The sequence below is a fragment of the Zonotrichia leucophrys genome, chromosome 5, assembly GCF_028769735.1.
Source record: "Zonotrichia leucophrys gambelii isolate GWCS_2022_RI chromosome 5, RI_Zleu_2.0, whole genome shotgun sequence".
NCBI lineage: Eukaryota > Metazoa > Chordata > Aves > Passeriformes > Passerellidae > Zonotrichia > Zonotrichia leucophrys.
This window is the reverse complement of record NC_088175.1, coordinates 13737679-13751280: the sequence shown is the minus strand read 5'-3', so window position 1 is coordinate 13751280 and position 13602 is coordinate 13737679. Positions and strand designations below refer to the sequence as shown.

The following is a 13602-nucleotide window of genomic DNA, read 5'->3' as shown; positions in this document are numbered from 1 at the left end:
ATTCAGATAAGACTGGATGGTATTGCAAACCAAAACATGAATTTCAATAGATATCTTTTTCACTAGACCTTCTACAGTATTTCATTGATGGGTTTTATTACTAAAAATAGACTTATTTTAAAAACTACTTAATAACAAAATTTGTATTTACCTATGTGTGTGCGAGCAAGGACTCTTTTTTTTTTGCCACAGGCTGCAAACACAGTTGTTTCTGGGCTCAGAAGTTTATTTGTTTTCACGGATGAGGTAGTCTTGATGAAGCTGTTCAATGTCATTTTCAGAATAACTTCCTTCTGTTACAATTCAGTAACTGTTAAACACAGGAATGAAGATAACATTAGTCTAGGCAGTCTCCACACCCGAACTTTGGCACTTCAGCACCCATTTATGGAGAAGTGTGAGGAGCTGAGCAGGGTGTGTCGTGCAGCTCAGTGCCTGGCAGGATGACTGGCAGCCTTGAATTCATGGCCCCACCTGAGGCATTAATGCTATTGATCTTGTAGCTATTTCAGCTCTGCTTCCTGGAGTACAGCACTCACTCTAGTGATTATGTCTTGTAGGAGGTTCTCTCTCTTGACCTGTTACTGGTTCCTATTAGTGCAATGAAAAAATCCATTCTACCTGAGCTTCCCCCCTCCTCAAAACCTATCTATTTTCCATTATTTGTTCTCTTTTGTCTCCCTCCCTCTTACATGCCTCCTCATGCCAATTTCACTCTGCAGTAACCCACAAGTAAAGTCTTGAACCATGAAGGTGAGAATAGTGCTTTTATAAGAATACATGAACATTAATTTTCCCAGTAACCAAGTCCAATACAACTCAGTTTTTCAGGTGTGTAACAGAGATGCCATCAAACAAGTCAGCAGTCACAGACAATTTTGAAGAAGGATGTGCATGTGTGTGAGGACAGACAAAGTGGGAAGAAAACAAGTCCCACATTTATTTATTTATTTGTTTGTTCATGAGAAAGTTTCCTGCTGGCTTAGCTCCCTCTCCTGGCAGTGAGGAATTGAGCTGTATCAGAGTCCTGTTGAACCTGTACACTACCCAAATTTCCAAAGACCAAGCTCTTGTTCACTGTAATAGCATGCCTTTTAAAATGGGATTTCCTGAAACCTGCATCCTTCTGGGCAATATGTCTGCATAATAATTTGCAGGAATGTAACTAGAAAGAGAAAAAAGGCTTGGAGGACGGGAAGATTACAGAAGAACCAGAAAGAGAAGGGTGGGAAAAAATGTCTTTACACCGGTTGTTGCAAGATGTACCACTCTCTAATTTTTCTCCTGTCTCCACTAAGGCAGGTCCAAATCAATTTCACTTGCATCCTCAGGCTGCCTGATATGAGGTTTTGAGAATAATTATAAATGCAAATTGACAAGTAAAACCAGAAACATCCTGATCAGAGTAGAAGAAAGCACAAGAGTTCAGATGTGTACATTTGCTGAATCATTTTGCTAACAATATTGCAAAGACAGTAATGTCTTTCTCTGCCAAAATCTGTTCATATAGACTTCATTTGTCGGTAACAATCTACAGAGACACTATAAGATTTCCTTCATATACTAGCTACTCATCATTATCCTGTCATCAATACTTATTTTAGAAGAGGACACCAAGGATGTTTTCTTCCTCTCTATCTCTTTTTCTTTGCCTCATTTTCTTCCTCCTTACCTCTTACATAATACACACTCATAGCTGTGAAGCAGCCAGTACAGTAGGCATGCAAAAAGGCTTCCTATAAAAGCATTTTGATTCCTTTGGGTCATTTTCCCTATGCCTTTGATGCAGAGATTATAGACTCTTATTAAAATATGAGCACAAAGTTCAAACCCAAGACACTCATAGAGAAGTATATACAGCAAACTATTACCCAAGGCTCCTAATCACTTAAAAAAAAAAAACAAAAAAAAAAAACCACGAAAACCAAAAAACCAAAACACCAGGATATTCACTAATGTGTGCATTCACAGATGTGATCTATACTTGTATGGAAAAAAGACATATGTCAGGTGTTATTCTGTAATTTTTCTTGTTACTACTTGATAGATACACAGGGACATTTTTCTTACGAACAAGGAGCTCCGTACTAGATTTCCTATGAAAGGAATTAGATTTGTTTTCTGTTTGTCATTCAATTCCAGACATAATAGCCTTGTACTTACTGTGTATTATAATTATGTAGAGTAAGATTATATGACTTGATTATAACCCTGGTCTGCAGTACAGCCAAGAAAATTTATGCCAAATGGTTTAGTGCGAAGTAAGAGTCCCTGACTGGTAATAGTGAAAAGAGTAAGTATGACTGTTTGGTTTTGGCTTTGCTTGCCTTTCAATTTATGTTGCATGGCACTCAGGTCCAGATAAACAGATGAACTACTGGGAAAAGTGATGCTAACTTGTTAGGCTATCAGAGAAAAAAAGGCCTTGGATTCCTTTGACCTATTTTTTATTATTTTCAGTATTCCTTAAAGGAAAGAATAGCCAAGCATTCTTAATTTTATTACCTCTGAAAAATTTGTAGCCTTAATGTAAACCATGATTAGGCTAATGAAGACAGACAACCTGGCTTTAGGATCACCTCAGAACTCTGTGCTTATAGGTAACCAATGTTGCCATAGGTAACATTCCTATGCAGGCTTGGTTCCATGTGTTATCTTCTCCCTTTATTCTCTGTTATCTTCCCTGAATTTCACTAAGTTCTCAGGTAGCCATAGGGACTGGAAGACTGCAGAATGAAAAATGGGAAAGATGACTCTAAGGGCAGCTTTGGAGATTCTTTAGACAGTGTAGGTAGAGCCACTGAGGCAGTAGACCAGTCAGTGAGGTAGGAAAAAGTTCCTTAAGCTGACTACTAGTGAGATGATTTTTTTTCCCCTTAGATGCCACAAATTTATAATTCAACATCACTTTCAGTAATATATTAATTATTGCATGGCTGTGCAGTGTGCAAAGGCTGGAAGTTGTATGGAGGATTCTGACCAGTAAAGGTACGACTAGTAAAGAACTTTCACCTTTCCAACTTGCAGCCAGATATTTCAACCTTTAAAATATCTTTAACCAAAACACCTTATATTTTATCCAGTACATAAAGCAAGAATTTTTCTTTTCCAGCTAGCATCAGTCAAAAGGGAATTTAAACAAGGCAGGTTTGAAAAAAGACAGTGAGATAAAAATGTTGATCAGAAATGCATTGTAAGGCTGTAATTCCTGCAGTAAGGCAGGAAATATCTTACACACTGGGAAGATACAACTTGTGTCTAAGGAGGATATAGTAGAAATAATAGAAATCAAGTGTACAGGGGAGGAAATAGAAACAAAAATTACCAAATTGTTGATGGAGAAATGTGTTATTATTGAGGCATTTGCTGGATAATTTCTTAAATTTTAAGTTAATTGTGACGCTTGCCTTCTTCTCGACCTAGACTGGTTCATAGAACTTTCTCATTTCAAATAAGCAAAGTTATTGCCCCCTATAGCTTGTCAGTCATATCCCAAGATTTAAAATCACGATAGCTAAGGAATGCCTTTAATTCCTCCATTTCCAAATTTCTACTACTGAAAAAATCAGTAAATTTGCAGAGAGACTCAATTTAGTATTTGCAGTCATATTGAAAACAGAGCTTGCTTTAGGAAGCCAGCATGCCAGGAATGGTGGGGAGAGGGGAAGCTGAGTGACTCTACCTGCCTTCAGTTTTGGCAGTTTACTGAAGAAAAAAACTGTTTATACTTTTCTAGCCTTTTGGAGTTTAACTTCAAAAAGTTATTTTCTTTTAAATCAAGTAGATTTCCAACTCTTCAATCTTTTTAATGTCTTTGAGGTAGAGATTTCTGACACACAGAACTCCCTTTTGCATTAGGGTCCCTGAGATATGCCGAAAAGTACAGCAACTATGAGCCCTATTTTAAGTTAGTATTAAGCAGTTGTAAAAGACTACCAAAGAAAAACCCTTCCCAAAAAAGTCATTTAAATACATCCAGTTTTATCCTTACTTCCTCATTCTTTACCTCTGCCACACCAGAGTCAACCATGAGGTCATAAATATCTAGTTAGATGTGTCCTTGTACTCTTGCTTAGTTCCATCAAGAGTAGTCCCAAATACATATAATCTGTACTGGTTTTTTTGTATCACTTTATTTGGGACTGATATCTAGAGTTTAGGATACTGGCATTAATAAGAGGACTACCTTTCTTTCCATCATGACGGAAGAAAACAGGAAAGTTTTAACAGATTTCTAATAGCAAATCCATGTAACAAAAAAAGGAGAGAAACTCTAGAATCTGCCTAAGTTACTGTCCAATCAAAGCTCTTTTTCTCGTAATATCTAATGAGAAATGCTGTGTGCTTGACCTAATATGTTTGAACCATTACTGAAATCTTTAATTCAGGTGCCACGTCTACTTAGGTGAGAAGTACACTGTACAGAGTACTAGAATGTGGTGAATGTATAAATCAGTTTTAATATGACAGTCCGTTCTTAGGACATTCCCAGCAAACCAGGAGCTGCAGCTGCCTGTGGCTGCATGTTCTCAGCTGGGCTTTCCATTGTACCCGGGAGTGAAATAAAACTTAATCAGTAACTGGGCTTGGACTCGGCAGCGAGGTTAGTGCAGGGTATTGGATCTGTGAGGAGGTGCAGGCTGTCTCTCTCTGACAATGACAGGAAAGTGAGAGAACATCTGTTATTACTCTCTGTGGTCCTGAGCATCTCGGAGGACGCTCTGCATATCCATTCTCATTTTAAAAGAGAGTGTCATGACGGATCAGAGCACTGAGATCTAGACGGGAGCCAGGCCGCATTAAAGGCGGATAAACTGTCACACTTGGGCTCATGTTAGAGTGTAATCCTGTTAAGAGTTTCTCTACAGTATCACGTCATCTGGCATAATTGAAAAGAAATCAGTCTTGACTGAAATATGCCTGTGCAAGAGAAAACCATGAACAGTGGGGTACCTAATCTTACTGTTTCTATAAAATAACAATACAATATAGGCTGTATTACAGTATTACATTTACATATCTTTAAAATTTGTATTCATAATGATAAACAGGATTTTTCAGGGTCTCACTTTTTTATCTCCAGCTGTTTTTACCTTGAGTGTGATACCTGATGATGCCCTAAATAAATACAATAATCTGCAGGTGCAAGGTTGAAGGGTTATAACAGTTTGACTCCTAAGGATGCTTTCTACACTATCAGTCCATGGGATTCCCAAAAGTAGCATGAGGGACATGTTATAAACTGCACAGCTGTATCAGACTAACAAGGTTTTATGTACTAAAAGTAAGTTTCTTTCTGAATGACCTGGATGTTCTTAATTTGTTTAAATAAATATAAATATAATAATAATAAAAAATAAAAAATCAACCGCCATTAAGAAACAAGATTTTTGTTCACTAAAATTCTATTTTCTTGAAATCCTAGCCTGTGCTTTGATCTGGATAAACAAAACCATGAAAATTACTGTGCTTATGTCTCTGTAATTGAAGACCCTGAGATCTGCACATGCTTTGTACTTGCCAAGGCTGATATCCTTCATTAGGTCCAGCTATGCATTTGGAGGGGAGGATGGGGTGACAATCATTCGAAACAACATATAACAAGACAAGACAACATCACACAACAAAGTACCTTTCATTGCATGCTTTAGAGAGAGGAAATGTTGTGTTATAGATCTGAATAATAAACAGTAGCTGTGAACATAAAACGTATGCTTACAAGCTGAAGACACACATTAATGAACTCAGCTATACCAAAGTTAACACATTTGTTTATGTAACCATTCTCAGATAACTGTGTAGCAAAATTAAAAGCCATATCTAACCTTTATAGTTTCAAAGGAGCTGTTCTGCAAAACTGCCATAGTTTGAGCTGATCTCCTGAAACAATAACTTAGCAGATGTGAGCCTGTTTCATTTAGTGGAAAGCAAGTTGTGGAATCTATTGACAGCATAGTTCACATCAGAACCAATATCAAGATGATAGTTTTAGCAAGTACATGTCTTACAGCTGGGTATCTTACATTCGTGGACTACCATATTTGTTTAAAAGACTCTTCTCAAAGTCTCTAATTCACTAGAGCAAGACAAAATAATCTGGCAGTGTGCATTAATTTGGACAATATATGTAATGGTATTACAGAAATAGAAGCAGAATATTTCAGAGTCTGGTAGAAAATGAAAAAAACGTAGAATATGATTAAATCATACAGCCTGTCAGGCATCAGTGAATAGTAGTCATTGAAGTTGGTGGTTCTGCAAAAGAAAAATAATTACCTGAGCAAAAATTTCCACTTAAATGGCTTAGGTTTTTGGGTTGTTTTTAGTTCTAAAATTTTAAGCAGATTGTGAGAGGACTAAGACTGGAGGTATAGTATGCAAATGAAAGTAATAGATCCAGCCTTCACTGAAGTCACTGAAAGTCCTTCAGTCATTGCGATGACTTTGCATCAAATCTATTTCAAGACTATTTAGCAGTAATATTAAGCTAATGTTTAATATTAATGCCTTTTTTTCCTTTTTTTTTACCCCGAAATCCATAAAGAGCTCAGACTTAGAATAGTCTTCTAATGGTCCTAATTTTCCCTATTAAACGTTTCGTGCTATTAAGCTTTTTCTTTTCTCTTTCCTTCTACAGGCAGACCAGATCTGGCAGATAGCGAATATGAGGACTTTGCTGACTTCAGAAAGCTGACAGAAGCCAACAGACTTCAGTGAAATACACCTCCAAGCACAGAGACTTTTGGTAGCTTTAAAGTAACCTGTGGGTCATTTGCAAAGACATGGCTACTGGTTCTTTCAGCACACATGGAGGAAGGCAACAAACATTGTAACCCTGGCTAATAAGACTGTGTTTTCCTTATCAGAAGTAGGAGGCAGGCCAATTATAAAAGGATTATTTTATGCTTAGCCTCCAAAACTTTAACTCTGGCCTGAACACTGGACATAAATAGAAGCCAATTTTAATGACCTGAGATTTTGTTACCTGTGTTACCTATTATTGTTATCAGTTCTTAAACACTTTGGTACTTTATTTCTTTAAATCAGAAATGGGTTTGTGGACTAAAATGTGGCCCACAGATTGGGCTCTTCTCATGAAATCATGGCTTATCTTTTCCCTGGGGCTCTACATGCAGGTCTCCAAAACTCTGGCCTGCCCAAAAGTTTGCCGCTGTGACCGAAACTTTGTCTACTGTAATGAACGAAGCTTGACCTCAGTGCCTCTTGGGATACCGGAGGGTGTAACCGTCCTCTACCTCCATAATAACCAAATTAATAATGCTGGATTTCCTGCAGAGTTGCACAATGTCCAGTCTGTGCACACAGTCTACCTGTATGGCAATCAATTGGATGAATTCCCCATGAACCTGCCCAAGAATGTCAGGGTTCTCCACCTGCAGGAAAACAACATTCAGACCATTTCACGTGCTGCTCTTGCTCAGCTTTTGAAGCTGGAAGAACTGCACCTGGATGACAACTCCATCTCCACTGTTGGCGTTGAGGATGGGGCATTCCAGGAAGCCATCAGCCTCAAGCTTCTGTTCTTGTCCAAGAATCACTTAAGCAGTGTGCCAGTAGGCCTTCCGCTGGACTTACAAGAACTTCGCGTAGACGAAAACCGAATTGCCGTCATTTCAGACCTGGCCTTCCAGAATCTTACAAGTCTGGAGCGTCTGATCTTGGATGGCAATCTCCTCACTAATAAAGGCATAGCTGAAGGCACTTTTAGCCACCTCTCCAAGCTCAAGGAATTCTCAATAGTTCGGAATTCACTGACTCACCCTCCTCCTGATCTTCCAGGTACACATCTGCTAAGACTTTACTTGCAGGACAACCAGATTACCCATATACCACTTACAGCCTTTTCAAACCTCCACAAACTGGAACGTCTTGATATTTCCAACAATCAACTTCGGATGTTGGCAAAGGGAGTATTTGATAATCTCCATAGTTTGAGACAACTCACTGTAAGGAATAATCCCTGGTTGTGTGACTGCAGCATTAAGTGGGTCACTGAATGGCTCAAATTTATTCCTTCTTCCATCAATGTCCGTGGTTTTATGTGCCAGGGACCAGAGCAGGTCCGAGGTATGGCAGTCAGGGAGCTCAATATGAATATGTTGTCATGCCCCACCACCACTCCTGGTCTGCCACCTATCATCACCCCAGTCCCAGCTACAACCATGCCAACTACATTAGTTCCCAGCCCATCATTTCCTTCCTCAAGTAGTAAATATATTCCTCTCACTCCCATCATAGCCACACTCCCCACTGTGCCTGACAGGGAGGACAGAGAAAGGGTGACACCTCCTTTGTCTGATTGGATTCAGCTCTCCATCCACTTTGTGAATGACACTTGTATCCAAGTCAACTGGATGTCACTTTTTACCGTGATGGCATATAAACTCACATGGGTTAAAATGGGCCATAGTCTGGTAGGAGGAATTGTTCATGAACGAATAATTAGTGGTGAGAAGCAGCAATCGAGCTTGGTAAATCTGGAGCCCAAATCCACTTACCGGATTTGTTTGGTTCCACTGGATACTTATAACAACTACCGAACTGGAGAAGAAACTGTCTGTTCAGAAGCCACAACCAAGGCTTCCTTTTTCAATGGCAGCAACATCCCTTCCAGCCATGAGCAGACGACTTCTCAGAACCTAGGCTCCCCATTTCTGCTGGCAGGGTTGATTGGGGGTGCAGTGATATTTGTCCTCGTGGTCTTGCTCAGCATTTTTTGCTGGCACATGCACAAAAAAGGTCGTTACACCTCCCAGAAGTGGAAATATAACCGGGGCCGTCGGAAAGACGACTACTGTGAGGCAGGGACCAAGAAGGACAACTCCATCCTGGAGATGACGGAAACCAGCTTCCAGATTGTCTCCTTAAATAATGATCAGCTCCTTAAAGGAGATTTCAGACTGCAGCCCATTTATACCCCAAACGGGGGCATTAACTACACAGACTGCCACATCCCCAACAACATGCGATACTGCAACAGCAACGTCTCAGACCTGGAGCACTGTCATACGTGATAGTGAGGGACCATGGGGGTCTCTAGGATAAGGAGAAAAAACTCTAGAAAAAATAAGCCCCCCAAGAATAATGAAAAAAATTACATTTGATAAATGTTACACAGATGCATTTATGCATTTGAATACTCTGTAATTTATACGGTGTACTATATAATGGGATTTAAAAAAAAAGTGCTATCTTTTCTATTTCAAGTTAATTGCAAATGGTTTTGTAACTCTTTGCTTTTTAAATCTTTAAAAACTATTGCTGAGTACTGTACAGGGTTGTACAATAAGAACCCAATGTCATGGCAAAGGAAAGAATGACTCATTCTTCAAACATTAACCACTTTGCTGTCGAAGCAGTCTGAGGGATGTTAAGTTTCTAGGTGGCCTGTAATACAGGAAAATAAGTGCATATTAAAGCAGGGTTACTAGGAACAGATAAAAGCAATTCAGATAAAATGGGCACAACCCTTCTGACTTGAACCCAGCAGTTGCTGTTGGGCTTCAAACAATTGGAAATATATCCCTCCCTCTTTATCAGGTCTGCACTTCTCACCTCCAACTGAAAGCTGGAGTTCTGAGTGCTGCCAAAAAAGCTACTCTCTTGTTTGATTAGCTTCTTTCAATCTATTTGGAATAGGAAACGTGGAAAGAACTCAGTGTCAAAATGACCTTGATTCCTATTTGCAAAAGTTGCCCCAAAAATGTCCCCAATACTATATACTTTATCTCAGAAACTGTTTGCGCTTTTCAGTAGGATTAAGAAGCTTTAGGCATTCTCTGACCCTTCTCAGTGGGAGGTGAAGGTTATGTAACAGCACATAACAGAGAGCTGTCATTAAGTTGCACCTCTCAATAGAGCATCATTTGTTGACAGCGTGTTCAGGTAAGGCCAGAATGAGGGAAATTCTGAGTGCTCCCAGCTCTGCAGTATTCATGTATGTGTTCATGTAATTTGAAATCTAAAAGTGCATATTGCTGAAAATGTGGTGCAAAATATAATGGCAATGCAAAGGTTTTGCTAATAATTTTTATGGTTCAAGCCTTGTTTGACTTAGGGGCCTGAGTTATGTTCAGTATGGAGAAATAGGAGAAAAAAAAGACAAAAAGAAAAAACAAACAAGAAATATATTGTAAAAACTTATTTAGTACTGGGAAGACCTTGAGGGCTATTATAAACTGAAATATCTTCAATGGGGAAAATCATGTACAAATCTTTGTGGGTTTTGTTTGTTTGTTTGTTTTGCTTTTTTTCCTTCCCAATTAAAGTGTACAGAGACTGACATTAGCTAAGCATTTGATTGACTGGGGAATTTTGAGAACACAGGTACACAGTGTCCCTCTGAATTACCCTTCTTTTACCTTAAGCATTTTCAAGTTCTCCATAATGATTTCTGCTCCACAAGCAGAAACTGCATTTAGAATTTGTTTTTTTATACCCTCAGATTCTTCTCAGTCCTTGAGCTTTACATGCACCATGCAAAACATCGTGCTTGTTATTAAAACCATAATGCAGCTCTCAAAATTATGTAATATTTCAGCCACTCTGCAAACTCAGTGACTGCCAAGAACTGTGGTGAAATCTAATTATTTGGGAGTTTTTCAGTTTGCTTTTTTATATTTGGGGGTTTTTCAGTTTGCTTTTTTAATGTAGCTATTTTTCTCCTGAGTTTGGAGACAAGCTAAAGCTACATCACATCATGAAAAAAAAAAAAAAAGAAAAAGAAAAAATATAGACAAAACTTCCCAGAAGTAGTAGGGAACCAAAGAGAGAAAGTTTTACAGTGATCACAAAGCAATAGAGAGAAAGTTGCTGCATGTGGATTCGAAGTAAAGGCTGAAGCACCTTCACAGTGGAATGCTTAGATTTGTCACTTTATGAAGCTCCTTATGCTGGAAAAAAAAGTTTTAATCCTTTCCTTCACTCATTTTACTCAACCCATTCTTGGAACTCAGCAGTCTATGAGCATGTATTTTCTGTAATTCAGATCACATGATAACACTAATTGTCTGCAATGACAAAAGGAACCCAGTTATGATTGATGGCAAAGTACCATTTTGTAAGGAACCACTTCCTCCCAGCAACACCTTTTAAAATAACATTTTGAAATTCCAGTCTATATTCTATATATTGGCTATTTTCTCCAGCTATAGTGGGTATTCTAAGCAACCTGTGTGGCTGCTGTCATAGTTATGTCACTAAAATTTGTCTGATTAAAAGTTTACCATATGATTTCAAATAGCATAATTCTAGATAGAAATGTCTATGCAAAGTGGTGAGGTTTTTTCTGTCATCTATTTACTGATTATAAGGTTTATACTTTTGGGCTTTGGTTTTTTGTTTTGGTGGGTTTTTTTGTTTTTTTTTTTTAATTTGTTTTGTTTAACATATTTTAGATGCCACAGCTCAAAAGACAAGCAGCAAACAGTTGTGCTTCTGCACACTTCTGTTGAATGCTGGAGTTTGCTTGAAGTTAAGCAGAGCCAGTGATTCCCATTGGGTGTGGTCATAGTATTTAATTTCAGTGAAATAACTAGTTGTACATTTGGTTTCAAAAGGCCTCCTTTGAAAGTACAAGCTGATTAGTATTTACTGATGCAGGAGGAATCTTCTGTTCTAAACCTCAGTTTACTATAGGCACCTTATTTATAGCAATATTCAGGGAGTTTGGCCTGTACTGCAGGTGGATGATCCACAAGCCCAGCCTCATGACAACAAATCTGGTTACTTATAGAATAGGGTGAAAAGAGAAGGCATTCACAAACTGATCATTTTGCTCTTGAATGATGAAACATATATATGTATGTAGACTATGACTCGCTTACCTAGATCAAAAATCACAGTGATATTAAAGATAGCCTACTTTATGTTTCTCTTCAGTATGAAAAAAAAAAAATCACTTTGTATGTGATACCAACAAAAGTTTCTTTACTTTAAAGGCTCTTCTGAAAAAACATTGCTAGGGCCTTATACCAAAATTTGTGGATAGAGCTGGGAATATTATCTAAAAAAGTTCAGAGTTGTAGTCAACTGAAAGGTCATATCTGTAATTTGAAGAATGTTTCTCCCTATTTAATTGTTCCTTAGCTCCAAAAGGGTTAATGTATTTCAACCTACAACAGAATTTGGGACTGCTCAAAGTGTCAGCCACACACACATCTGAATTTTCATTTCAGTTCTCACCTAGATAAGCACTTAGCAAGCAAACTTCACTAGGTAAAATATGTAGAAAAAATCAGTTAAAAATGGACAACAATCTCTTGGCAATATAAAGTTTAAGACTAGTGGCTTTTTCCTTGGGCTTTTTAAAACTTGGTTGATCTTCACTTAGGGCAGGTATCCGACCACATATAATAACTGAAGGCTATAGAGCAGAAGTGCCAAATCTGAATATGTGCAACTCACTCAAAATGTTCACTTTTAAGTCCTGATTTGATCAAGTTCATTGGATCTAGAGACAATTTTTTTTCAGTTAAAATCTCACCCATCTTATGTTGTGTACTGCTAATAGTTGACACAGACATGCAGAAAGATTGGCGTAGAATAAAATACGCATTTGAGTGAAATTGTGTTAAAGAATTATCACGACACTGCTGTTCCTAGTACTTGGCTTCCTTCTGAAAACGTATATATTTACAAACAGGTCCTTATTTTCATGGATTCTGTCACTTTAATAAGTGCTACTTGCATGTGGCTTGCTGGCAGAAACAAACACCAGATTAATGCATGGACTTTGTGTTAACAGGTTCTTATTGGAACATAATTACTGAATTTCTTTATAAGAATATTTAGGGAATAAGCTACTTTGATCTGAAAAGATATTAGCAGTTTTCCATGTAACCCAATAAAGGACTACAGTGAATATCATGAAAAACTAAAAAATTAAGTAGTATATGAAATTTGCTACTAGAGTAATTCAACTATATTTTTCTCAGAAGAAGTTTCATTTTTTCATGAGAACAAGTTTCTCCCTCTGAAAAATTTATTAATTTAAATTTTGCAAACAGAAAAACTTTATGCATAGTGATATTATTGTTTTAAGGGTCTACATAAGGCACTTTATTAAAGGCATTGAAGTGAAAGTTCAGTCTCAGCTTTTGACAGTAAAGTGGTTAATTCCCATTGAATTCTACATTTATAGTACTTCTTCACCTTAAATTTAACATGGAGATATTAAAGTTTTTTTCTTTAGAACATGAGAATAATGGTTTTACACATGACTTATCTTTACAGCTCAGTGGAAAAACAAAACAGAAGTGAGTGCCAAAACCAAAAGTTACTGGCTCTGAACCTCATCAAATCCTGCCTGATGCTCTCTTCTAAACACAGAGATAATCCTAGGAAGCTGATGATCACTCCTTCCCTGAACTCTATTGAACAGGGCACTTTGTATCCCAGATGATACTACAGGCAATATTGAAGCATTTGGCATTAAACTTTTGTACAGCAGAGAATGTTTTACTCTTTAAAAGGACGCTGGCTAGTAGTCCATATGGAAAACTAGCACAGAAGGGATTTGGCAACCTTTTATTACACTGGGGCTCTGTGGAAATGTGCCTCATGAGAGCTGAATTCTGACCC

The 13602-nt window shown here is 37.9% G+C and overlaps 1 protein-coding gene across 4 annotated transcripts in view; it reads left to right on the top strand.

Annotated features, from left to right (window-relative positions):
* FLRT2 (fibronectin leucine rich transmembrane protein 2) overlaps positions 1-10303 on the top strand; it is a 59703-nt gene extending 49400 nt beyond the window's left edge. For all 4 annotated transcript variants that reach the window (XM_064713691.1, XM_064713690.1, XM_064713692.1 and 1 more), the window contains one exon: positions 6638-10303. In XM_064713691.1, the coding sequence (XP_064569761.1) occupies positions 7050-9035 (1986 nt within the window). In that variant the 5' untranslated portion in view covers positions 6638-7049 and the 3' untranslated portion in view covers positions 9036-10303. The remainder of the gene's footprint in view (positions 1-6637) is intronic.
* The last annotated feature ends 3299 nt before the right edge of the window (positions 10304-13602 follow it).